The 27,552-nt window shown below is 40.7% G+C and overlaps 1 protein-coding gene across 1 annotated transcript in view; it reads left to right on the forward strand.

The window, feature by feature from the left end:
* Positions 1 to 27,552, forward strand: part of Col14a1 (collagen type XIV alpha 1 chain) — a 208,091-nt gene that overhangs the window by 63,746 nt on the left and 116,793 nt on the right. Inside the window, 6 exon segments of the mRNA XM_052747825.1 lie at positions 4,970 to 5,131; positions 11,814 to 11,965; positions 13,233 to 13,362; positions 14,954 to 15,099; positions 19,463 to 19,592; positions 21,874 to 22,013. Coding sequence (XP_052603785.1) covers positions 4,970 to 5,131; positions 11,814 to 11,965; positions 13,233 to 13,362; positions 14,954 to 15,099; positions 19,463 to 19,592; positions 21,874 to 22,013 — 860 coding nt within the window.

A 27,552-nucleotide genomic window follows, 5' to 3' on the forward strand; every position in this document is an offset into this window, starting at 1 on the left:
TTGCTCTTCAGGGTCAGTTTATAGCTCTCTGCTAGTTGTACCAGAAGAAATCACTTCCCACATACTCAAGGACTTAAGAGGCCTGTAGTTATTAAAGACATGTGGTGTTGCCGACTTGCATCAAGCACTCTCAAAGCTATCATTTTATGAAAGAGGATATATACAACAGATCCAGAATAATTACAAAATATTTATATGATAAGCTTTGCCTTCAATCAAAATGTTTACAATTTCTCTGGCAAGAGGAAGGTCTTCTGTTTAACAGAGACCAATAAACTCTGGCAGAAAACAAAACAAAACAACAGCCTGATTCCCAAGGACACCGAAACATTAATCAAAATGGTGTAGCAAATCCCTCATCAGGGCTCTGAAGACACTTACAGTCTCTTGATATGAATGACCCACTTAGTTATATTTTACACAGTTAATTATTCTGCTGTCAATCTTTAGTCTCATTAGGATGTTCTTATCAAGAACCTGCTTCAGTCTTTTCATGGACTTTCTGTATTCTTCATCAGCAGAGAATACTTTCAGGTTCTACAGAGGTCAGAAAAGAACAGTGGATACAGTACTGAAATGGACTCCAGGCTTCTGTTCCAATCCTGCTTTCTTAGTTAGGGTTTCTATTGCTATGAAGAGACACTGTGACCATGGCAACTCTTATGATGTTTAATTGGAGCTGGCTTATGGTTCAGCGGTTTAGTCCATTATCAGCATGGCGGGAAGCATGGCAGCATGCAGACAGACATGGTGCTGGAGAGGTTACTGAGAGTTCTACATCTGGATCCTTAGGCAGCAGGAATGTAGAGTGAGCCACTGGGCCTAGGTTGAACTTCTGAAATCTCAAAGCCCACTTCCAGTGATACACTTCCTCCCACAATGCCACACCTACTCCAACAAGGCCATACCTCCTAATAATGCCACTCCCTATTGGCATATGGCTTCCACTTTATTCAAACTACCACACTACTAAATTGAAATAGCTAAGGAGAAGGTGTCTGGAAAGCTATACTTTAAAAATATACCCAGATCAGGCTACATATAGTGGTGTATGCCTTTAATTACAGCCCATGGGAGGTAAAGGTAGGCAGATCTCTTTAAGTTCCATGCCAGCCTGGTCCACACAGAGAGTTCTATACCAGCCAGGGCTATCTGTGAGACTCAGTACTTTGAAAATGCTATTCAGGATTGAGAACTACTGAAAGACCCATTAGAGTACCCTCTCCATGATGGCTGATCCATTTTTCTCCTCAGAGAAAGATCTTAAAAGATTCCTGTTTACACATTTTATTTTATTCTTTTTTTTTTTTTAATAGTAGAGCAGGTTGCTGCTTGGTCAATATTTTTTAGGACTTTTTTTTTAAAGAAAGTAAAACATTTAATTGGGGCTTGCTTACAGGTTCAGAGGTTTAGTCCATTGTCATGATGGTGGGAAGAATGGCAGCATGCAGGTAGACATGGTGCAGGAGAAGGAACTGAGAGTTCTACATCTGGATCAGCAGGCAGCAAGAAGAGAGCTTTTTTGTTTGTTTTGTTTTTATGAGACAGGGTTTCTCTGTGTAGTTCTGGAACTCACTCTGTAGACCAGGCTGGCCTTGAACTCAGAGATCCACCTGCCTCTGAGTACTGAGACTAAAGGTGTGCACCACCATTGCTGGCATAGGACTTAGTTCCTACAGTGTTTGACATGTCTGACAATAGTTGCAGAAACCATTGACACTGTATTCTTCCCTTCTTTTCCAACTCGCTGCTCCCTCTCTAAACAGTGAGTCACTGGAGGGTAAGATGGTACCTTCATCTCTCCTTCCCATACCCCACCCAGTGTCGACACTTGCCAAGTGCTCTGTAAAGGACCGGGTGGTCTAAAATATTTCAAAGATAGCATTCTTACTCTTTGCATTGAAAATCAAGATGCTCATAAATGGTGCATCTAAGAGAAGTATATTATTTTTGTTCAAGTAAGCAGGGGATATTGTTTTGAACTATACAACTGTTACCGCTGCATTTTCCCATTCATAGAAGAGGGAATAAAAGAGGTCCAAGGGAAAAAATTAAGAATGGATCATATTCAAACTTTGCTTTAGTTATTTTTATATCCCTGTTATTTTGCTTGCATGTGGTTGTGGAAGACAAGGTGAGTATTGTATCCTAGCGGTATGGAGGAGCCATCTCATACCAGTTTTCAAGAGCCAGCTGTCCAGCTGTGCACACTGCAGCCCTCATCTGCAACTTTTGACCTGGCATAGGTGCTTGACATAAGGCTTAGGTATCTATATTATAGAAAATGGTAGATACCGGAAATGAGGGCAGACAGATGACTGTTGAGTATTTAGCAGCATACTCCTGGAACACAGAAGGGCAATAAACCATGCTATCATTTTCGTCTTGGGAACTGATTCAGTTGCTTTTACTAGGCATTAACATTTATTACTCTGAAGTTGAACAGTGCATCTTTCAGAGCTGCCAGTGAGAGAAAAAAAATGCCTATACTCCATTCTTAGACTTGCTGTTCAGATTGTGGGTTATAGAATGCTTTATTCAAGACTCACTCACTTCACTGTGTGCCAGGCATTGTGGTGAACTCTGGGACGCAAAGATGAGTGGCGCAAAACTCCTGACTGCATAAATTCCTTCCAAGTCATCGCCACCATTTCCTTTATTTTCCATGCAGTTGCAACAGTCCAACTATTTTATTCATGAAGACAGGGAAGCAAAAATATGGGAAGGGAGAGAGACAAAATCTTTTCTGTCAAGTGTAGACTTGCAGGACATGAGAAAACATTCTCTCCATTAAGTTTTAGCACACACTCAACGTTATATTGACTTGGTTGTGTATTCTAGAAGTCCTTTGGCAAGAAACTTCAGATAGCATTTCTGTAAGTCCGTCATCCAGTAAAGAAAGCCTCTGCAGAAGAGCAGAGCAAATGGAGGATTATTTTGTGTATTTATCCTGAATTTTATGCTTTTGTTACTAATCCTTAGAAGAGTGTTTAAACACAACTTAGTGAATTCATCTAGATGTTATTTGAACTTCTCTGGAAACTTCCTGGAAATGAGCAATATTCTTGCTCGACTACTAAAGCTTTCTTACTTAGCATGCTGAGTGTGAAAGAAGTGTTCTTGGCCCAGCCAGGCATATAAGAAGTCACCTGTGCTGCTCCAGGTATCTCTAACGGGCATCTAAAGTGCCCCTCTGTAATACCCTCAGATGGTTGACACTGCAGGAATTTCTAAAGAAATCCTCCTTGTTTGCTGACGCTTGGAGAAATCTCCCCTCACTCCCATGAAACCTAGTCATGTGCCTCTCCTTTTCCATCTCCAAGTTCCTTTGCTCTTTGTGATGTACCATTGGAGAGGCAGTGCGGTGTCATGGAACCACCCCACGCTTTCCAGTCGCGTGTCCTTCAGACAAGTTCGTGAACTGTGCATGTGTAGAGCAGCACAAACAACAGTGGTTGTTGTGGGGATTGAGTGTATCGATGAAATGGACAACGTGGTGCTAGGGGCAGAGTAAACATACTGCAAGTGTCTCCAGCCACTGCCTTTTGTCCTATGATTTTGCACTGTCTTCCAGACACTCAGCATTCTGCTTTACCTGTGGTGATGGAATTCAATAGAGACAGTAGAAGGAACAGAACTTCCTTATGTGATCCATCAAAATTTGTAGAGATCACTGGGCAGTAAATTGTGTTTGAGTCCATTAAAAAATATCTTCACCCGTATTTCCCTGTAGTTTAGTACTGTATAAAATAATTATGTATATAAAGTTTTCATTCTAGCAGTATTTCTCAGTTTTATTTTTTTGAGGTGCACCATCTCACATTATAGATCAGGCTCGCCTGGAACTCACGATGTAGCCCAAGCTAGCCTTGAACTCATGACAGTCCTCCTGCCTCCAGAGTGCTGAGATTATAAGCATGCTTCTGAATGTAAATAAACTTATTTTGCAGAAGTTTAAACCTGAAGATGGATAGTTTTGGTACTAGTTTAGTTATTCTTGATTCTGCAATACTTGTGTGAGATAGAAGTTATGGTGCTAGAGAGATGGCTCAGTGGTTAAGAACACTGGCTGCTCTTCTAAAGGTCCTGAGTTCAATTCCCAGTAACCACATGGTGGCTCACAGCCATCTGTAATGGGATCTAATGTCCTCTTCTGGCTTGCAGGCGTACACGCAGGCAGAACACTGTAGACATGATAAATAAATAAACCTTTAAAAAAAAAGATAGAAGTTATATCCAGTTATCTTCCTGTTGGGGTGTATTGAGCAAAATCACTACCTAATTACTTAGGAAACAACTCACATGAAACATTCCCTTTTTCATTTCCTTTGGTTTTTAAGTAGAGCCTCACTATGTAGTACTACTTTTTGGTCTAGGATTCGCTCTGTAGACCAAGCTGGTCATGGATTCACAGAAATCTGCCTGCCTTCGCCTCCCAAGTGCTGGGAGTCAAGGTGTGTGCCATCACACTCCACCATATGCTTTCTTCTGGAATTAAAACTAAACACTCAAATGAATAAATACCGTGCATTCAGTATATCCCCTCAACCCTCCCACCCTGCCTTTTCTTTCACCTTCTCCTTTTGAGAGTCCCCCTCCTTCCCCTAAAAAGTTTGTTTTGTATTTTCATGTCATATTTATGAACAAGATTTTATATATGTACCTAAAATCTAGGACAATAAATGAGAAAAATGCAGTATTTGCCTTTCAGAGACTTGCTTAATTAATATGATTATCTCCATTTACATCCACTTTCCTGTAAATGACATACTTCCTCCCTGTGGCTGAAAAATATTGTCATGTATATATACCACATTTTCTTCAATGTTATTGGACCCATAATTCGATCCAACCATCCAAGTAGAGGACACTTTGGTTGTGGTAAAGACCGATTGGGTGAACTCCACTACAGTTGCTCTTTCTAATGGGACATCGAGATCATCCTCCTCCCTCTCATTCTCAATGGCAGGGGTTAAAAATGCTGACCTGAATGAGCTGCAGGAGATCGCCTCTGAGCCGGACAGCACTCACGTATACAATGTTGCTGAATTCGACCTGATGCACACGGTAGTGGAGAGCCTGACCAGGACTGTGTGCTCCAGAGTAGAAGAGCAAGACAAGGAGATTAAAGGTAAGGAAGACAGAGAGGTCCTATGGACGTGGGCAGCACAATGTGCACAGGTTTGCATCGTCTTCACAGGTCTCTAAGCACACACACATATCTAGCACTGTGCATACAGCCCTATCACTGTGGACACTGGACCGCACATGAGAGAAAGCACATCCACAGGTTTACCATGCTCACAGGTCTGTGACCGTGCACATAGGTCGGTCACCATGCACATACGTCGATCATGGTGGGCACATGGACTACAAAAACTCCTATTTTGTTTTTCAAATTGACTTTCTTAATACTCCATTTCTTTCTGGTGCCTGAGTCATCAGTCAAAAGGAGACATACTCATTGGCAGTCTTGTGAGGGTAAGGGACACCTGCTTCGACCATTAGGGACGTTTCTCTGATGGGTTAACATTTAAAACATTCTGTTCTTTAAATAAAATGCTTGATTTCGAGATAATTATATGATCACATAAGTTGTAAGGAACAGCACATAAAGAGCTAGCATCTTCTTTTCCAGCTTTCTCCTAATGGCAGCACCTTGTAGCACCACCATAGCTTCAGTGTGCAATGAGTAGCAATAGATTCAGTATGGAAAACATTTCCATTACAGGAATACTCCTGCCGCTGTTCCCAAACAGTCTCACATCCTTTTAGCACCCTCTTGCTAAATCTTGACAGTCAATAGAGTGGTCTCCATTTCTATTCTTTTTTTTTTTTTCATTTCAAGACTATGATACAAATTAAATTATTGAATATTCAGCCTTTGGGGATTGGATTTTTTTTTCATGCAGAATAATTCCCTGGAGATTTAGCCACAGTATATGTGTATCAATAGCTCTTTGTTTTCATTGTAGGGCTATCTTCTGTAGCATGGATAGGCCACCATTTGTTTAAGCATCTGCACATTCTGGATGCTTTCCAGTTTGAGGCTACTATGATAAAGCTGCTGTGAATATTTGTTTATTGATTTTTGTGTAAATATATATTTTAATTTCTCTGGAATAATGCCCAGGAATGCAGTGACTGAACAGTATCTTGAGTGCATGTTTAGTTCAGTTTGGTTCTCATTAAGAAACTGCCAGACTATTTGTAGAGTCTACAATTTATTTTCCAGTGGCAACATGTAAGCGATCCAGTTGCTATGCATTGACACTGATATTCATGTTCTTTTTGGTTTTCTTTTAATTTATGCCATCCTGGAAGGTTTATAGTCATACAACATTGTGGATTTTGATTTTGATTTTCATTTCTCTTATGGATGGTAATATTTGCTTGTCTTCTCTTCGGTTTGTCCTCTGAGGTGAAACACCTCTAAAGACACATCCATTACAAAGACATGAGGCATTTCCTAGTTGAACGTTGTGTACCACCATCAATTCGGTATAATTCTGTAGTTTCATTTCAGGCTCTTTGTCTGTTCCTTTAGGTCATCTTGACAAACTTTCTTCCAATAACAATTTTTAATTTACTGTAGCTATATAATGTCTTTAAATTGTGTAGAACTTGAGTTCTTCCATTTCATTATTATTTATTTATTTATAGATTTCCGTGACTTCTATGTAGACATTAGGTTACAGCCTTTGGGAGTTGATTCTCTCCTCTCCTCCCACTTTATAGAGACAGTGTCTCTCTTGTTTCTGCTGCTGTGCTATTTGAGGCTGGCTGGGCAAGACATTCCAGCCTAGTCTGCTCTCTCTCTCTCCCATGTCCCTGCAGGAATGGTGGGGTTGCAGATGCAGACCACCACACCCTTGGGTTCTGGGGAACCTAACCTAGGATGTGACTTGGGAAGCTTGTGCTTTTACCCATTGGGTCATCTTCTCAGCCCTTGATTACTCTTTTTACGTTCTTAAAAACTCTTTCCAATTCTTTTATTTATTTATTTATTTATTTATTTATTTATTTATTTATTTATTTATATTCATTTTACATACCAACCACAGATCCCCCTTTCATCCCTTCTCCTGCTCCTCCCGGGCCTTCCCCTCTGACCCACCCTCCCATCCCATTTCTTTATTAATCTACTAAATACTAGGATATCTTTATTCCATAAAAACTGTACTTGGATTTTTGATTAGAAATGCATCATATAAATTATCAGTTACCAAATATCCACTTGGGTGAAAGAATCATTTTTTTTTTGGTATCTGGTCCATGAATATAGTACACCTGTCCGTATAGTTAGATATGATTTTATTTCTTTCATTAGCATTTTATAGTTTTCAGGACTTATGAGTCCTATCCGCTTGTTTACTATAAAGACTTTGTTAGAATTGTACAAATTATTTAACTTTATATGAATGATTTTAATTGCATTTTTAATTTCAGTGTCCACATGTTTATTTCTTGCAAACAGAAATAAATTTGATTTTTGCTTATTTATCATGTATACCATATATATGATTTGAAATTACTAATTAGGTTAGAGGTTTTCTTCTGGATTTAAAATACTTTTTTTATATAGAAAAATCATATAATTTACAAATGCAAATCATTTGTTTTTTCTTTTTTTATTTCTGCAACTTTTATTTCATATTCTTACCTTACTGCATTTGCTATAATTTTCCACACAAAGTTGCATGTAACTATTGCATAGGGATATTGTTGCCTAATCCCCTGCTGTAGAAAGAACATTTTGGTTTTCAAGTAACTGGCCCATTTTATAAATGTTGGAGAATTGTGTAGAGTTCTTCACACTCTACCATTATATATACTCTTTTGATATCTGTAGGGTCTATAGTAATAGCTTCAAATTTCTCTCTGATTGGTGAGTGACATGTACAAAATTCTCTTACCTTCAGCCATTTTTTTCTTTACTACAACTGTGTGTCATAAACTGTGTTATTCCCTATTTCTCTGTATATGGTAGAATTATACTAGAAATTTTATAACTCCTGCTTCAATCATCAAACAGAGTATCCCAGGACAATGTCTCCAATAGCTCGGGGTACTTTTTGTACTTGCTGTGTTTCTGAGGATGACCTTGAACTTTTAACCCTTCTGCTTCCACTTTGCAGTACTGGGATTACAGGTGTGTGCCAGTTTGCCCAGTTTATGGGGTTCTGGAGATTAGTTAGACCCAGGACTTCATGCATGATAGACAAGTACTCTGTCAACTGGGCTGCATCCCCAGCTCATCTGTCTCCCTCCCTTCCTCCCTTCTTCCTTCCCTCCCTCCCTCCCTCCCTGCCTCCCTTCCTCCTTCCCTCCCTTCCTCTCTCCCTTCTTTTATTTTACATCCTGTCTGCAGTTTCCCCACCCTCCTCTCCTTCCAGTCCCTCCCCCAACCTCCCCTCTGCTCCCTGATCCACTCCTTCATTTCTATTCCGAAAAGGGCAAGCCTCTGCAGCTCACATTAAACGTAATTTGGAAAACTTAAGAGAATACATTTTATTATGTTTTCTTTATTTTGTGTTTTCTGATCCTTCTTTTTAAATAATTTTATTTCTAGTGAGAGAGCAATGTCCCTTTAGCCCCTTTAGAAAGATAGTCTGTTGGTGACAAAGTTTCTTCTTTTTTTTTTTTCTGAGAGTATCTTGGTTTTCCCTACATTGCTGACACATGTCTTTGCTGGATGTTGAGATCTTGTTAAACAATTTCATTTCTGAACATTTAGAGTATGTCTCTTCCTCTTGGTTTCCAGGGTTTTAGAAATAGTTTTCCTTCTCCAGGTAAGGGGTATTTCTTTATTTTAAAGATTTTTTCCCCCTCATATTTAATGTTCAGAAATTTGAGTGTGGTTGGCTTAGTGTGAATTCTTGTGTCTCTATCTTGTACAGAGTAAATTTTGTTTCTTCATATACTGCTTGAGTCCTAACTTCTTTTTCATCCTCCTTTAAGATTCTGATGTTATGAATTAAAGATTTTTTTTGTATTCCCACGTGTGGTTGAGTCTCTGTTATTATCACTTGTAGCTCTTTAAAAAAATGTTCTGAGACAGGTTATGTACCACAGACTGGCTTTGAACTAACTGTAGCTCACTTTGGCTTTGAACCCATCCTGTAACCAGGATCTAAGGACCTTGAATTCCTAATCTGCTGTATCCACCTCCTGATGTGCTGGGAGTGGTGGACCTCCACACCCAGTTCTACTGAGTTTTGAGTCTGATTGTTCTTTCTCGTTTTGACCATGCCGTTTCTGTTCCAGCAAATAAGCTTGTTGATTCTTCCCTCTGTCCACACTGATGCTGTTGAGCCCATTCATTAATTTTACTAATGACTTTTTATTTTCTGGGAGTTTTATGTTGTTTTTGGTTTCAATCGTGTTTTTCATTGTCCATTTGCACGAAAGCATTCCATGGTGGCTGCACTTTCTCTGATAGTACCCTGCCAAGAGTGGAGAGTGATACTGCATTTTTGCTAGTTGGATTAGAAGTCTGGATTACTTATTTTACCTACTTTAGTTTCTTAGGAGAAAAGGGCTACTTACTGGCCTGCTGTTAATCTACACCTTATTAGAGAAGCAGAAATCTCTCATTTTTGTTCTGAGGTGACCTCTACTGACAGTAGAGTGGGAGTGGCCTCCATATTGTAGGAAAGTTGTGAAAGACCTGACATACTACTATATCTCCCCATTTGAAGGGGGCTTATATCATGATTAACAGCCTGGGCGGAGCTTAAGCAGGCCCTTTCTGTGATCAATACTGCTGTCACAGATAGGGAGGATGGGATAGGAAGGCTTTCCTTACTCTCCATCCCACCCCGGCTTGGATGGAGGGATGGGGATGGATGTTGTGATACACTATGAAAACCAAATCAGAGTAGAATTTGGGGACCCATTCAGCCTTTGGATGCCATGGTAACAGTGTCAAAGAAGTAGAGTGCAGCTCTTTTCCTTAGTGCATGCCTGGAGTTACTGTCTGAAAGCTGTCCGTCTTTGTGTGCTAGCTTTTTCCTGGTCCTTTGGTAAGAGAGAACAGTCTTTGTTGGAATGGCTTTTGTCTGAATACATTGATGTTTCTATGTTGCCTGATGCTTTTACCTTTCTGTTAGGGACATTTGAGTGCTAAAGAGGAAGGAAAATCACTTCTGTGATGTTCCTTGGGTCCTGCAGTGCCTCTGGCCTCTACTTTTTTTTTTCTCTGACTTCAGTGTCTTTTTATGCTCGTCTTGTACATGATGTCCAGAATTTTTAGTTATACTTCAGTGAGGGTAGAGGAAAGTACACATACTCTGTCTTCTTGGGGATAAATTCATCATCGTTGTTCACTCCTTGCCCCTCACTGGTCAGCAGGTAACACCTGGTTCATAAGATCTAGGAAGAGGGGCAGGATCAAGGTCTTTATTTTGATAAAATAAGGAGTTTGTTTTTTATTTCTTGCCGTTGTTGTATCAAGGAGAGTTTCATTGTTATGTTTGGTTCATCATCATCTCTCTATTATTCTGCTTTCCATGGACCAGAGTTCTTGGGGAGGAGTTGGGTACCCAAGCTGTAGGATTGTAAACAAAGTTTTCTGACCTTCAGAGGGAGGCTATTTTACATCTGAGCTTTTCCCACATATCCCAGGCTATACAGACAGATCACACACACACACACACACACACACACACATACACACACACACACACACACACACACACACACAGATATACACACACACAGACACAGATACACACACAGACATATACACAGACAGATACACAGACACACACACAGACAGACAGATACACAGACACACAGTCAGACAGACACACACACAGATACACAGACACACACACAGACATACACACACACACACAGGCAGACAGATACACACACACACAGATACACACGCACACAGACACAGACACACAGACAGACAGGCAGATATACAGACACACACACAGACACACACACAGATACACATACAGACACACACACACACACACAGACATACACACAGAATCCTGTATATGTACTTGATAAGAAAGCATGTAATACTTAATTGTTCAAAACAATGCAAAATAGTTTTCCCATTGCCGTGGTTATTAAAATCCTTTTGAGTTCCCTAGAACTCTGAGTAATCTTAGCAATCAATTTCTTTATTCTCATTTACAAGTTGTGTTCCCTCTCTACTGAGATTTTACATGCCCCAAAAGCTTTATAAAACCATTTTCTCTATTTAACATGAACAAGTCACACACACATGTGACACAGAGTGGGTGTTCAGTATGTGTCAGTTTTTTTCTCTATTTTTATGTTTAGATATCGACCACTTGTTGACTGGACATCTTCAGTATAAATTATGTCCTTGTATCTGTGAGAAGCCAGATACAGTCTCAACTCTGAGAGCTACTTCTTGTTAATGTTGGTCTGTTTATTACCTGTATTGTGTCTTGATTTTCTCATCTACAAAACATGGGCAGTAATAGTAACGGTTGAGAATTAAATGACGCCTCCAAAATACTCAGAAGAGTGTCTTCTGATATGTGCACGTTCACTTAAATGCTTGTTTTCATTGTTTATTAACAGTTCTTGTCAAAGTCTCTGAGAATTAAAAACGGTTTTATTTCAGTTTGTATCCTAAGAATATGCCTTAGAACAGTTTCTAATGGACACTAAAATGTTTGAATGAATGAATACAAGACTTAATATGTCCACAGTGGCTCTGAGGGGCACCATAGCATGGGTAGTCACTCCTAACTATGGCATTTCTTAGGCTCATAGGAATGACTTGGGAAATCAGATTTACCTGGTGTATTTCTTTTATTTAGCCTCAGCCCTTGCTACTATTGGGCCACCTACCGAGCTGATTACTTCCGAAGTCACTGCCAGGAGCTTTATGGTTAACTGGACTCACACCTCAGGAAAAGTGCAAAAATACCGGGTTGTGTATTACCCGACCCGAGGTGGAAAACCAGAGGAGGTACTGTGGCAGTCTTTCCAAACTTCTCAATCCCTGATGTCTCTATAGTGGGCATGAAATACAAATGTATGTGCAGGACATTATCTGCTTAAATATTGTGAGTGATTTGAAATTCATCTCTACATGTCGGTAATATTCTCCATCTCTCCAAGTTGTGGAACCCACACCTTCTCTCATCCCATTATACAGTCATCCTCAGAATGGATCAAGTATTCACTTATAGCCTAGTTTACTTTTCTTCTCCAAATTAGCAAGTTCTAAATTGACTAAGATTTAAATCTACCCTTTTATATCTGGGAGTGATCAGGTGTTTCTGCGATAGTGAAGACCGTGCATTTCAAACTATGTGGTCATATGATGAGCTAGTCTTCTGGGATTTGGAATTTCCTGAGCGTTTGTAGACATTAGGACAATGGGAAGCCATCATGAAGCAGCTGTGGCCAGTGTTTTCCATCATGGCTAGTTGTAGGAGAAATAGGAGAAAACTATTGCCAATGGCTGTGCTCTTTCCCTTCCCTGCCTGGATGTAGTGATTCCCTCCCCTGCCTGAATGAAGTGATTCCCTCCCCTGCCTGGATGAAGTGATTCCCTTCCCTGCCTGGATGTAGTGATTCCCTCCCCTGCCTGGATGAAGTGATTCCCTCCCCTACCTGGATGCAGTGATTCCCTTCCTTCCCTGGATGCAGTGATTTCCTTCCCTGCCTGGATGCAGTGATTCCATTCCCAAGTTAAGACATGATGAAATCTCTGCTTCCTTTTGTTGTTCTAACCTCTGATTGACCTCAGAATGTTTCACAATATTCTTCTGTACCAAGAGTCTGTGGTTCCTTTTTACTTTCAAGAGTTACAGAAATTGATCCTGGAGTTTCAAGTCCTCTGGTCCAAAGAGAAAAATAAAGCCAAATCCTCCGAGTGGCTCCACTTTTCTCATGACTAACAAACCTTTGAAATGCTTCCCAAAGTTCCGAGGGGCGGGAAATTATATCTACTGTTATCGTGTAGATATGACTAGGAGAATAATTATCCCAGGAATGACACAATTAGCATTACATATGAATTAAAAAAAATGACTTTGGATGCATTCCATAAACGTGCATCCATTTATGTACAAAGACAAGGAGAATTGATCTCTATAGTGAAAATGAAGACACGGCACCAATAATAAAATATTTAATGAGATGCTCTTGCTGGAAATATTTTTTTGCTTTTTGGTCCCAATTCTGCATATAAGGTAGTTCATCTTTTCCTCACACTGTTCTTTCAACAGGTGGTGGTGGATGGAAGTGTATCTTCGATTGTGTTGAAAAACCTGATGTCTTCAACCGAATACCAGATAGCAGTGTTTGCGGTATCTGCGCACACAGCTAGTGAAGGCCTGCGGGGAACAGAAACCACACGTGTGTATTGAATTCCCCTCTGCTTTCAACATGCGCAGCCATGCTTAGGTGGCTGGTTCCTAAGTTGGGCTGTTCAGGGTGGCTAGACACCCTGATTGAAAGCCACAGGAAGGGGCTGTCATGATGTGTGTGGGAGAGGACGGTACTGAGGCTTCAGCTTTGCAGCCGTGTGTATGGAATGGATTTGACCAATCTCTAGCATGTTTTAGAGAGGACAGCAGGTGGTGAGGGAGGCAGACTCATTCATTCATTCACCAAACATATTTTTAGTAAACGTCTACTGTGAGCCAAGAATGGTGCCAAAACTTGTTCGTTAGAATCGAGAAGAAGTTCAGGACTTCTTTTCCCCAGGGGAGTATTGAGGGAATGACATCACATTTCCCTCACTATTCATCTCATCATAATTAAAAGGAACTGCTGAATCGTGATAGTCCCTTCATTGGCCGTGGTCACAACTACACATATGCATACTACATGCGCACACATACATACATGCATACATTACAGGTACACACTCAGAGGATCATAAAAAGGTAATCTTAAAACGATCATTTTTTAGTCATATTAAAGATTGTGTTCTTAATACATGCTGGGCACTGTGCCAAACTGGCCTAAGTAACTTGCATCTTATAGAACAATAGCTATGTATAACAACATTAAAAATAATGTTCCCAGACCATGGTGCTTTCCCCCTGTGCAGTGATGGGCTTTTGAATAACAGTAACCTGGAAGGCCAGTGTTGATGCTTCTGCTTTGTGGAAATACGTTTTCTCTTCTCTCAATGAGTTTTAAGTTAGCATACGAAGCCATGGTTTCCATTGTGGTATTTCAGACATATGCATCACATTTTGTCCTAAATTGTCCCCTTCCTCCGATGGCTTTCCCCATCCTGCCAGCCCCAGCTGCTTTCCTCCCACTCCTGAAAGTAGTCTCCCTTTGCAGAAATAGTCTGAGGGCCACTTTTCCTCTCATCGATGTTTCCAGTCTGGGGCAAGCTGAGTCTGCAAACCAGGGACATTTGAATATGTTAGTGCCGTGAAGTGTTGCAGGCACTCCAAAAGAAACCTGTGCAGATGGTCACAAGTGTAAGCAAAGTGCCGAACCTGACAGTGTGGTTAGAGAAACAAGTGCGGTCGTATGTGAGGGATCTCCAGTTGTGTGGTCATATGTGAGGGATCTCCAGTTGTGTGGTCATATGTGAGGGATCTCCAGTTGTGTGGTCATATGTGAGGGATCTCCAGTTGTGTGGTCATATGTGAGGGATCTCCAGTTACGCTTGGAAAGAATAAAGTTATGCTTCCACTAGTGTTGTTCAAGCCTTGAACTAGAGGTTTATCCCAATTTCTTTCTCCCAACTCTTGAAATATGATTGGCATTGTTGTTTTTATTACTTTTTTTTTCTTTTTCTTTTTGAGAAAGGTGTCACTCAGCAGCCCAGGCTGGTCTTGAACTCGAAGCAATCTTCCCGCCTTCTTCTGAGTGCTGGATCATAAGCATGGCCCAGCAGGCCCGGCCTCTTGTTTCTTTATTGCTCCATTTTTTTTCTCGAGGGCAGTTGTACATGAATCTTACACAGAGCCTCTTCTTGCAGTGGCCTTACCCATGGCTTCCGACCTGGAGCTGTACGATGTGACTGAGAACAGCATGCGAGTCAGGTGGGATGCGGTGCCAGGCGCCACGGGATATCTGATCCTCTACGCCCCTCTCACTGAAGGTCTGGCGGGAGATGAGAAAGAGGTAAGTCCCTGCTCTCAATTGCAGCCCCAGGACCTTGGACGCCCAGATAAAATTTTTATTGTAAAAATTGATCGTGTAAAATTCAGAAGATTCAAGCTCTCAACATAAAGACATAGGTGTAATCTTACTACTGATACATAGCCATAGTTTTAAAAACAGCTATTCATAAGCCGGGCGGTGGTGGCGCACGCCTTTAATCCCAGCACTCGGGAGGCAGAGCCAGGCGGATCTCTGTGAGTTCGAGGCCAGCCTGGGCTACCAAGTGAGTTCCAGGAAAAGGCGCAAAGCTACACAGAGAAACCCTGTCTCGAAAAACCAAAAAAAAAAAAAACCACCAAAAAAAAACAGCTATTCGTTATTTTGTAATGCTAAGGACTAAACTCAGGACCTCACACATGCTGGCCAAGTTGGACTGCTGAGACATATCCACATTCCTTTTGATGAGGTTTTATTGACAGTCGTTTTAATGCGTTCTGTTTTCTTTGATTTCCCTTCCATTTTCTTTGCCTGCCTTCCTCCTCCTTTCCTTCCTTCCTTTTATAGTTCTGGGAATCAAATCCAGGACGTTATACACAGTAGGCAAGCATCCTACCACAGAGCTATATCCTCTTATCGCTTTAGGATAATTTTAAAGGATTGTTTTATATTTTTAATTACATATATGTATGTGTATATGTGTGTATGTACATGTGTGTAGATGCCTGAAGAGGTCAGAAGAGGGCGTCAGATCCCCTGGAGCTGGAGTTAGAGGTAGTTGTAAACCCCCCCTGTGTGGGTGCTGGGACCCAACCAGGTCCTCTGTAAGAACAGGATGTACTCTAACCACTGAGCAACCTCTCCAGGCTCCCTTCAGTGCATTTTAATCTGCCAAGTGAAGAAAATTTTTTTAGCCCATCGTTTTAATTTAATTTTTTTGTGAATAGCTTTCCATATTATTAAGGAATATTTCTCACAGTAATTTTATACATAGCATTTTATTATTGGTTTGTACAAGTTGTTTTTAATTAATTTCATGTTATAGGACATAGAGATAACTTATCTGGTATACAGTGCTTGAGATTAACATTCCTACCTTGTGTTTTTGCATGACTGCCCCACAGTTTCCTTAGAGTTTATTCTGAAAAGTGGTTTTGTTTTTTTTTAAATACTAGATGATTACCAGATGGCTCTAGAGAAAGTTTATATATTTTACCACATATAGTTCATAAGTGACTATGTGCTATCTACTGAATCAAATTTTTGTCTATGGTTTGAGAGGTAGAGAAACATATTTCCTTGATAAGAATGTGTGTGTGCGTGCATTCGTACGTGTGTGCATGTGTGTATGTGTGCGTGTGTGTGTATGTGTGTATGTATGTGTGTGCATATGTGTGTATGTGTGTATGCATGTGTGTGTGTGTGTGTGTGTGTGTGTGTGTGTGTGTGTGTGTGTGTGTGTAGGCCAGAGGTTGACTTTGCATGGCTTCTTCATTCACCTCCCACCTTGCTTATTTGAGACAGTGTTTCACATGGAACTTGGAGCAGAGCTCCTAAACTAGGCTAGACTGGTTGGCTAGTGCATGCCAGGGATCCTCTTGTGTGGCCTCTCCAGAGCTAGGGGTTACATGTGTGTGCCGTTCCATTCAGTTCTCACATGGGTGCTGGGGACCTGAAATCAGGTCCTCTTGCTTATGCAGCAGGTGGCACTTTACTGTCTGGGGCACCTCTCCACCCCAATAGGATTTTTGCTCGTTTCCATTCTACTTTATGAATATTTGATTTTCACTGGTTTATTATAAGCTTTTTAATTTACAGGGAGCAACTGCTATAATGCAGCCACTGAAGGGAAAAGAGAATAATCTCTCTATGCCACTCAGAGGTGCCTTGCTTCTGTGTTTGGATAAGAGAGGCAGTTTGGAACTTGATTCTCTAACACCCTCAAAGGATTGCCTCAGATAACTGAGTTCCCTAAAAGCCAAAGTGGGGCAACTCTGAGTATCAAGCATTGGTTACATGTGTTCTCTTGTTTTTATGGTTTAGGCTGTTTCTCTCCACTTGCATTTAAAGTTGCTCTGAGTTTTATTTTGGCAGAAGAATGATTTAAATTTTGTGCTGGAAAGATGCTAACTCAAGAGAAAATAAAAATGAAAGGAAACTTACTCAGAACCAACAGATTAGAAAAAAAAATGAACGTATAAAAACACCAAGCATAGTGAGCATGTAAGAACATGACCAATACTCGACTGTTCAGGCATGCCATTTTCCTGATAATAAACTGCTTTTGATGATATTTTGAGATGTTGAATATATGTAGTATGTTAGATGTGTGGTGAGAGGGTAGCATCTTGCAAGTGTTCTCTCTCTCTCTCTCTCTCTCTCTCTCTCTCTCTCTCACACACACACACACACACACACACACACACACACACACACACACAAACTCACATGGTCTTCTTTATTGAGGCTGAATGTAAGGTAGTCCAGGCTGGCCTCCAGTAGGCTGTATAGCCATGAATGACCTTGAACTCCTGATCTTCCTGCCTCTACCCCTCAAATGTGTGTCACCAAACTCAGCTTGCAAGAATATTCAATGAAATTTTGCTTGTTGTAATAGAATAGAACACTGCCAACAACAACCATGGTCATCCCTAGAGGTGGTATATTTATATTAAAGAATACCGTAAAGGAATTGATGTCCCCATGTATCAACATGATAAATCTTGAAACATATTGATAGAGGAAAAATTATATTATTATGGATTTGTTTATGTCTATTGCTAGATGGTATACAACTAAACATTGATAAGAGATGGTGTCTTAGTTAAGTCTCTATTGCTGTGATAAACACCATGACCAGAAGCAACTTGCAGAGAAAAGGGTTTATGTGGCTCATGTTTCCACATCATAGCACATCATAAAAGCAAGTCAGGGCCGGGCGGTGGTGGCGCACGCCTTTAATCCCAGCACTCGGGAGGCAGAGCCAGGCGGATCTCTGTGAGTTCGAGGCCAGCCTGGTCTCCAAAGCAAGTACCAGGAAAGGCGCAAAGCTACACAGAGAAACCCTGTCTCGAAAAACCAAAAAAAAAAAAAAAAAAAAAGCAAGTCAGGGCAGTATCTTAAGGCAGGTCCCTCGAGGCAGGACCTGAAGTAGAAGCCATGAAGGAGTGCTGCTTAATGGCTTACTCCCCATAACTTATCTACTCTGCTTTCTTTTACAACCTGGGCCACCTGCCCAAGAGTAGCACAGCCCATGGTGGGATGGACCCTCCCACATCAATCATTAATTAAGAAAATGCCCCACAGATTTGCCTACAGGCCAGTCTGCTGAGGGACATTTTCTCAGTTGAGATTCCCTCTTCCCAGATATGGATAGGTTTGTGTCAAGTTGACAAAACCCAGCATAGATGGATAAATATTAACACAGAAGCTAAGCAAGAACTGTTAGTTACACATTAGTGTTAGGACAGAGGTGGCAGGCAGCGGTGAGGCTACAGAGAAACTTCTTGATTATTGGTATATATTAGACCTTTCAAAAAGTAGAATCTGAACTCTATAGGGCAACTTTTTAACAGTTATTGAAATTGAGTAAGACTTCCATCAGATTTATTGTTATTTATGTACATTCGTTGCATGTGTTCAGATGGTTTAGCATTTAGAAGCTTAACTTGAATGGTGTGACTGGAGGTTATAGAGATTTTTTTCCTCCTAAAATTTAAAACTGCCCTGTCACATATTTGACGTCCAGTTGTCATACAAGTCATTTGACAAACTCCAAAGGTCAAAAAAATTACCCCCGCATCGAGAGACAAATTGGCAAGTTGGGTGTCATGCCGAGCCTCTCTCTCTTCTGAGTACCTGAAGGGATGTGCGCTTCTTCCAGATGGCCTTCTTGCTAAATGGGGTGACAAAACTGGCCTGGTGCAATCGAGCTTGAAGCAGAATTTGGGCATCTGGCCAGAGGCCTGGTTAGAATTAGCAAGCAGTGACAAATGCCCAGTTTGGCCTTGCCTCCAGCTTGCTGCTCTGAGGCGCACATCTAGAGAATATGTCTAATTCACTCCCACCCCCACCTTCCTGGGGACCAGACAACAGTGTTGTTCTGGCTGTGGTTGCTGTTTGTCCAGCTGTAAAGCATTATCCCAACACAGCCTGTGCCGGGGGTGGGGTGGGGCGGACACTCAGTTTTATATGGATCTATATTATCAGCTTCTAATGTAAAACAACTTGAGACAGACACAAATTTCTGACTGAGGCTTGCTCGATGTAGGTGCTGTGAGAGGTCACACAATCTCATTCTAGGAAGTGTCGTCTGTGTTCAGTCCCACTCCGATGAGCAGGGATACCACACATTGGGACATGATCTAATGACATGTGTTCTTTTCAGATGAAAATCGGAGAGACCCACACAGACATTGAACTGAGTGGGCTGTTCCCCAATACAGAATACACGGTCACTGTATACGCCATGTTTGGAGAAGAGGCCAGCGATCCCGCTACAGGACAAGAGACAACCTGTGAGTGGGGCAGCAGATTCACACGAAGTACTATCCCCAAAGCCCAGATACATGTTTCAGATTCTCAATCCAAAAACCCCAGTTTTGATTAAAACCTCTCAAGAGGCCATTGGGACTTAGGAAAATATGTATTTTAGTTAGGAAGAGAAATGTATTTCTTTTTATCTTGAGCTGACAAGAGAAGCATGGGTGTTAGCACTGAACTTTAGCATCCTTCCGTGAAGTCCATCCATCTCTGTCTCTAAATCTAAGTGTGCTAGGTATTAGATCCGAATAGAAAGGGAGAGCTTTGGAAAGTTCTGGAATCACAGCAGCTGAGGTAGGGAGCTCACCTCAGGTCCGGCTGGGTGACAATGACAATTTTATCAGTTCTGTCTGTAAAGGAAGGAACAATTTCTTATCTATCATGTGGTTGATATAAGATTAAATCCATGTGAAAATATGTAATTACTCAATATCTGTTTTTATACTCATTGAAATTAATATTTTTTTCTAAAAATGTTTGCTGTCCTTCTTACATGGGCCCCTTATTATTGGGCTTGATTTTTAATTGAAATTTTATTAAGAAGGCTAACTTTGACTTTTTTGGTGTAATACCTCATATATGCTGGACAAGTGGTCTACTGTTGAGATATGCCTCTATCTATGAGGCTAATTTTGACTAAATTACTCTTAATGTTTTAAGAAAATGTATGTATTTAACTGTTCTGAAAATATGATAAGAGATTAAGTATGATGGTGTGCTAACAAGGTTTGCCACAGGCCATTATAAACATGGCTCCGTTCGTGATCTTTTGAATTTCATGAAAGTGCAGGAAGCACCACTCTGCTCCTTGGAAAGAGATGAGTAGCACAATATCAATAGTTCTTTGTCTTTACGATTCAACTTGAGGCAACCACATAAAAGAAGTTTAACGATAAAGACGTTTTGCACGTCCATTCTTTGTTAGTTCGAGGCATACTGTTCTTGCTCTTCAGAATTGTAATTAAAACATCAAATCTGGAGAAGAAGCAAAAAATAAATCTCATCGGAAAGTATCTCTATGTAACTTGAGGGGTTTGGGGAAGCTAGCTGTTAAAAAAAAGCCCAACTGTCTGTCAGAAAGAATGCTCATTTATCTGTGTGCTTAAACTATATACAGCTCTTTCCTGTGATTAGTAGCTGGAGGAGGGAAGGAAGGAGGCAAGATCAATTCAAAATGTCCCCAAGTGACATTTCTATGTCCTAAGGAAAACAGACTTTTTCCTGCCATGTCACCAAAATATAATTGGATTCTGGAATGATGTAAACCTAAGTATACATCATGCCTGATTCTCTCACTTTACTTTACTTCCTACACTTTGTTTGTAGCCCCTTAAGTATTAAAATGATCACTAGCTCCTGAGAGCTCCATAATGTCAAGAAGCAGTATGCATGAAGGCAATGAAAACTGGAGTTGACCACTGGAGTAGAAAGTGTTATCCCTCGTGACTGAGAAAAGTGGTAGAATTTGTCCCCAAGGCTTTTATTCTGTTGGTTTCAGCAGAGCAACAGCTGAGTTCTTGTTGTGTGTGTGCATGGGCACATGTGCCTCTGTGTGGATGTGTGTAAGCTGCATACAGGTTAATACTGCTGTTTCTGCAATCAGTTAACTGAGCTACACTCCCAGTGCCTTGTAACAGTGACTTTGGCAAAGTTAATTCTGTCTTGTCACCAGAACAATAGGGATAACTGCCATTCTTGCAGTCTAACATTGTGGTTTAATGAGATAGTATGGTTCTTGTTCAACTCGTAAGGGTCACCTAATCGATGGCTGTTATTGTTGCTGTGGATGGGTGGGAGCTTGAGAAAGTCTCAAAAGCTACAATCAACATGTAGATAGAAGACAGCATCTTCCTCCTTTTACACACGGCAACTTGTGGCTTTTCTAGAGTCACATGACAGCTTAGTGGACTGGCTCAGACTTGGTTTTAGGTGTCTTGTTTTTGAGTCACTGGTTTCTTATTAATATCATTTTCTAGTGTAAAAAAAGGCACAGGGAGTTATCAAAACCCTGCTTCGTTCTAAGCATGTGTAATTTTCTGCTGCTATTCATTCTCTACAAGAAAAAATTCCCTTTTAATCAGGCAACTTTATTGATCTTTATGAGACAATTCACTGAGTATTTAGAAATTATATTATCGAAATGACCTTTTTCCCCCATAACAAGTCCTTGAAGATCAAGGGTACAGTTTCTTATGTTTTCATGTATTTTAAATGATTTTGGTCATTTCAAATTTTAATTATGCTCTATTCCCTTAGTACCCTTAACCCCACCAAGAAATTTGAGAATCTCCAATGTTGGCTCCAATAGTGCTCGGTTAACCTGGGATCCCACATCAAGAAAGATCAACGGTTACAGAATTGTGTATACCAGTGCAGATGGGACAGAAATCAATGAGGTAAGTTGTGGGACATGCTATTTTTGGTGGTGTTGTGGAGTTGTTGATTATGACCTCATAGTCAAAGCCTCGTGGGTTGAGACCATGTTAATGTTTCTTCTCCTGGTGCAATTCATACAAGCTTTAGCCATCTCGAAGGTCTGCTGGGTCTGCCCCCTTTCTAACTCCGAAAGGCCCAACTTTTCCTTTTCTTTCTTTCTGTCTCTTTCTTTTGGATGCTGGCTGGGATGTAAGTATGCTCTTGTCTGCTACTTTGGGTTCTCTTACTCTTTGTCTAATGCCCCACTCTTTGCCATGTGGGTGCCTGCTGTCATGTTGCTGACCTCCATGTAGGTAGCCCAAATGACTTTCTTTTTTTTAATCTTCTCCCCTCCCCCACTTCCTCCAAGCAGCTGCTGAGATGTACACCTTGTCTGCCTTGGAGGTTTTTTCTTTTAAACTAATAAAATTGTCCTTGTGCTTTAGGCAAACAAATAATACTAAGGACATAATATATAATTATTACATATAATACTTATTTCCTTTCATAGCTTGTGGGGCTCAGGAGGTGGGAATTGTATATACTTCTGGCCAGACATGTAAATGGCCTGAGCTAACATGATCTCAGTGACTTTTTACATGTCCAGTGCATGGTCTAGGGAGGTTGGTGCAGTTGACGGCTAGCACTGATGTCTACATCTCTGAGTTTCCTCTTCATGTGAGGTTTTCAGCACACAGCTTCGGGAGGGTTGGTTCAAGAGTCCCATGACACATGTCCAAAGGAGAGAGAAAGTACTAAATGGAATGATATTACTTTAGTAATCTAGACTCAGAAGTCATTTAAAGTCAGGCATGCTCACACACACATGATCACAGCACTCAAGAACTGAGGCAGGAGATACAGTATGGACTCCATAAGAAGCCCACATCTTAAAGCTTTTTTTTTTTAGAAGAGATATCTGATATCATTGCTACCACCTTCCATGGATAGAAACTGTCAGAAGTTTCTGATTGTGGGGAGAAACACAGATTTCAGCTGCTCTGGGCAGTCATGTAGGAGGAGCCTGGGAGATGTACACCAGTGTAGTTATCTCTGAAGAGCACAACATGTCCAGGTGAATGGGAGTGAGGACGTGTGAGTCTTTATGTTTTAACAAACTGACCCCAAATTTGGTTTCTTTCTCTGTTCTTGAGTAAATGGACACTTCAAAGACTCTAGGTAGATGAATTTAAAACTAAGTTCTGATTTAGAAAAGAATTTAGCTTTTGTAGACAGATACTCAAATAATGGAACTTGCTAACACTCAAGAAAATATAGTGTCTTGCATGGGGTGACTAATACTTTTAGGAATTCTTTCCTTAGAAATATGTTTTAGCAAGATAGCAAGGTTATTTTTGTTTTATTTTTCCTTATCTTGGTCCAGGAAGCTAAGAAAAAGAGGGAAATATGTCGGATTACATCATTTCTATTTTCTGACCAAATAAAATAAGTGTTTTCATATGTTGGGACAAACTTTTTTCCTACAATTAAACTCAAGCAATATTCTGCAGCGTGCACTCTCATCAGAATCATTGTGTAATGGAATGTCATCAAGAAAGATTTTCTAACCTGGACAAATTAACGTTCAATCACTCTCTTCAACATTCATAAATCTGAAGAGTAAATAATTCTGATGAGTCTGGGGTCATTGGTTGAAAGTTGCTTTGTTTTTGAAGATAATAGCCCAGAGCAGTAAAGCAATTAAAATAAAAATCCCTGAGCTATAGGTGTTTTGTTATTACTAGTAATAAATAAGTTATTCTCCCAAGAGTTGCACTCTTAGCTGTATAAGAGGATCAGGCAGATAATATACACAAGAGGAGTATGGCAATTAAAGTGTAGGGATGTGTGGCCACCTAAGATACCTCCCATGATGGGGATGTGTGGCCACCTAAGACATCTCCCATGATGGGGATGTGTGGCCATCTAAGACACCTTCTGTTCTAGCAGAAGAGACAGAGGGAAGAAGGGTTTTTTTTTTTTTTGTCAGATTGTGGGACTTCTGAGCAGACACTCATGATCTCTATTTTTACATGTAATTCATCAAGTTAAAAATTGAAGTATATTGCTTAGAGGCCTTTGTGCCTTTGTAGTCAGTTGAACTGTAGCAATCTAGAAAATTATTGCTGCTCTCCAGAAAACCCACAGACTGCAGCCCCTGAGCCAACTGGATACATTTGGAATGGAACGATAGAATCTTCAGTAATACAGAATTATAAGCAACTTAGGATATGTGGAGGAAATGGGCCTACTGAGTTCTTGAGAATGAAGAGCTTTGAACTATTGACCAGTGTCGGCATGAAACTTCAAAGACTTTGAAATAACATCACGTTGCAGCTAATGTCAATAGAGGATTTCCTTGGGTATCGATAATGGAGTGAATGCAGAATAACCTCCTACCTCGTGAAAATCACCAGTTCAAAATGATTAAGCCATGTCTGCACTGGAAGAAAGGAACTTCAAAATACACCCCCCCCCCAGGGAAATGGTTGCACGTAATCAGATTCCTTCTCCCTTTTTTGAGTGGCAGGATATTGAGGGTTGAACCTAAGGTCTCACACGTGCTCCACCACTGAGATCATATGTGTCCCATCACTGAGATTTCTTTTTCTTTTCTTTTCCTTTTTTCTTTTCTTCTTTCCTTTTCTTTTCCTTCTTTCCTTCCTCCCTCCCTTCCCATCCTCCTCTTCCTCCTCCTTCTCCTCGTCCTGTTCTCTTTTTAGCTTCACTGAAATGTATTATTATTATTATTATTTTTAGCAATGTTTGATGGTTATTAGCAGGGTGGAGACATGTATTTCTTTGTCTGGAGTGGAGTGCATCTGCAGCTTGATGCAGTTGTGGAGGTCCTAGGTTCCTAGGCAGTGTTAGAAGAGGGTTATATGGACAGCTCAAGACAAGCTGAGTTCCAGGTTGCTATCTCCTAGGATTACCTGCCTCAGAGTACACCTCAGTGCTTCAACTGAGCCATCAGGTCACCCAGACATTCAAGATAAAGGGAAAACATGGCCACTGTTTTCCTTTATTTGGAGGATCATTCCAGGAATCGTGTGTGGATATAAAACTCATGTTGGAAGAAAGACATGAGGCACTGATGTGCATGTGGTGTGGTGGCTTCATGGAAAAGGAGATAATATGTCTCCTCTCTGGTCCTGAGACTTGAGTACTCAACTATATCATGACAGCTTTGCTAGACTACTGAGGAAGATTACTGAGTTTATGTTCTGACTGCTTTAATCTCCAGAACGGAGCCTTCTTCCTAACCCCCTGTGGGGCTCAATGACTATGGAAGATGGGGATGGTGATGATGCTAAGGGATCTTGTAGCTAGAGTTTTCCTGCCTGGCCCACAGTCAGGACAAATCTTTGTCACCCGCCAGTCCCACAGTCGCTCAGACCCAACCAAGTAAACACAGAGACTTATATTGCCTACAAACTGTATGGCCGTGGCAGGCTTCTTGCTAACTGTTCTTATAGCTTAAATAAATCCATTTCCATAAATCTGTACCTTGCCACGTGGCTTTTGGCTTACGGGCATCTTCACATGCTTCTTGTCATGGTGGTGGCTGGCAGTGACTCTCCCTGCCTTCCTGTTCCTCAATTCTCCTCTCTGTTAGTCCTGCCTATACTTCCTGCCTGGCCACTGGCCAATCAGTGTTTTATTTATTGACCAATCAGAGCAATTTGACATACAGACCATCCCACAGCAGGATCTAACACATCTTGAGTCCCTAGTGCAAGCCAGACACTGTTTTGAGTTTTCTACAGAGAAAATTTCATACAATCTTTACACAGCCAAATGCTAGCAAAGTATTGGTTGTCCATCAAAGGACAGGCTCCATCTCACTACTTACTGTGAAAGCATTTAAGGAGGGGAAAGGAATTAAATTCTGCCCCTGAGTTTTATAAAAGTAAAGCCACCATTTTTAGACTGTGGGATGTCAGTTTCCAGCAGCCATGATTCAGTGACATAGCCCACATCTCTCATTCCTCAGTAGTGCTCTTTCTTCATACCCCCAAAATTATACTGAAGGGAAGTATTTAACTAGACTGTTAATAAAGTTCTTCTCAAATTAGTTGCAAAACAATGAGATCATGGTCATTGTTGTCTTTTCTTATGTCTTATGTCCTATGGTGCTACCAGTAAAATCAGTTTCAAAGCTAATAGTTAAAAATGTATGGCTGTACAGGCTGGTGTGGGAGGTAGACCAGTTGTCAAATGCTTGACTAGCATGCAGGCAACCTTTCATTCAAGTTCCAGCACAGCATAAACCAGTCATGATGGCACATACCTGTAATCTAAGAGGCAGAAAGATCTGAAGGTGATCCTTATCTATATAACACCCCCCAACAAAAGCAACATAAGAAAAGTAACTGATAAAAAATGACACCTAAAGCTTTTTATTTGGTGAAATAATTTAATCAATTCATCAGTTGTATAAAATGTCTGCTAAGTTGTAAATAAAATACTTTAGCAAGTGAGCAGAATCCTTTTTTAATAGATACATATACTACTTATACAATAGATGGTTTTATGCTTAATTCTTTTTTCCCTTTAGACTCTCAGTGAACCTAACAAATTGGGTTTTGTTTCTGTGTAGGTCTAATATCTGTACAAGATTCCCATTTGTCACAGATCTGAGACTTAAAAAGAAAGTTAAGGTGACGCCAACCTACCATTTAAAAGTTTTATGGCTCAAAACAAATTAGATAGACTCCTTAGCCTCAGGTTCTTCTTTGGAAATCCATTTTTATAAGTACCTAGAGTGTGGTCAGGGAAGTCAGGGGCAGGGGCTCTGAATAAATAATATGTGTTGATTCCTGGATTTACCTACAACAGTTAACAACACCAGGAAACAATTCATAGACACCATTTTGGAAGATTTATATTGAATTAATATTTTAAATATGAATTTGTGGGTTTTGTGCACTTAAATAATGAAACATATGGTAAAAATGCATTTAAGACAATAGGGTTCAGAATCTGAACATCTGGGTTGAAGTCGTAGGTCCTAGTTTGTATACTCTTGGGCAAGATCCTTAACTAATTTTTTTCATCTTCAAATTGAGCAGAGAAATTCACATCCCTAGAGATTTGGGGAGGGTCAAATGATTTCTTAATATAGTGGACATAGACAATGGCCAGGCAATACTAAACACTAAGCTCTAAGAACCATCTAGAATATTGCTGATCCTTCAGGAGGGTATAATCCTTATTTTCAGTGACTCTTGCCACGCAGCTCAGCAGCCTGTGGTTATGCAGTGCGGCTGGCCTTGCTTCTCTGTCCTGTGGTGTCAGTGTACAGTGTATCCCTCCAGGAGCTTGGCTGGGGCGGAGCTGCCAAAATGACCTCACTGCTGCTGGGTATCTCAGTCCACTTAATAAAAGTGAAAAGGGAACCAAGTCACAGGCCATCCCACAGTTAGAGTGGGGGGGGGGGGGGAAGGGGAGGGTCCTTCCCCCAGGGGCTCACACTGAATGCAGAAGAGAGATGGAGTGCACGGAGTTGAAGGCCAGTTG

Source organism: Peromyscus californicus, unplaced genomic scaffold, assembly GCF_007827085.1.
Source record: "Peromyscus californicus insignis strain IS unplaced genomic scaffold, ASM782708v3 Scaffold_20__1_contigs__length_68692818, whole genome shotgun sequence".
Lineage (NCBI taxonomy): Eukaryota > Metazoa > Chordata > Mammalia > Rodentia > Cricetidae > Peromyscus > Peromyscus californicus.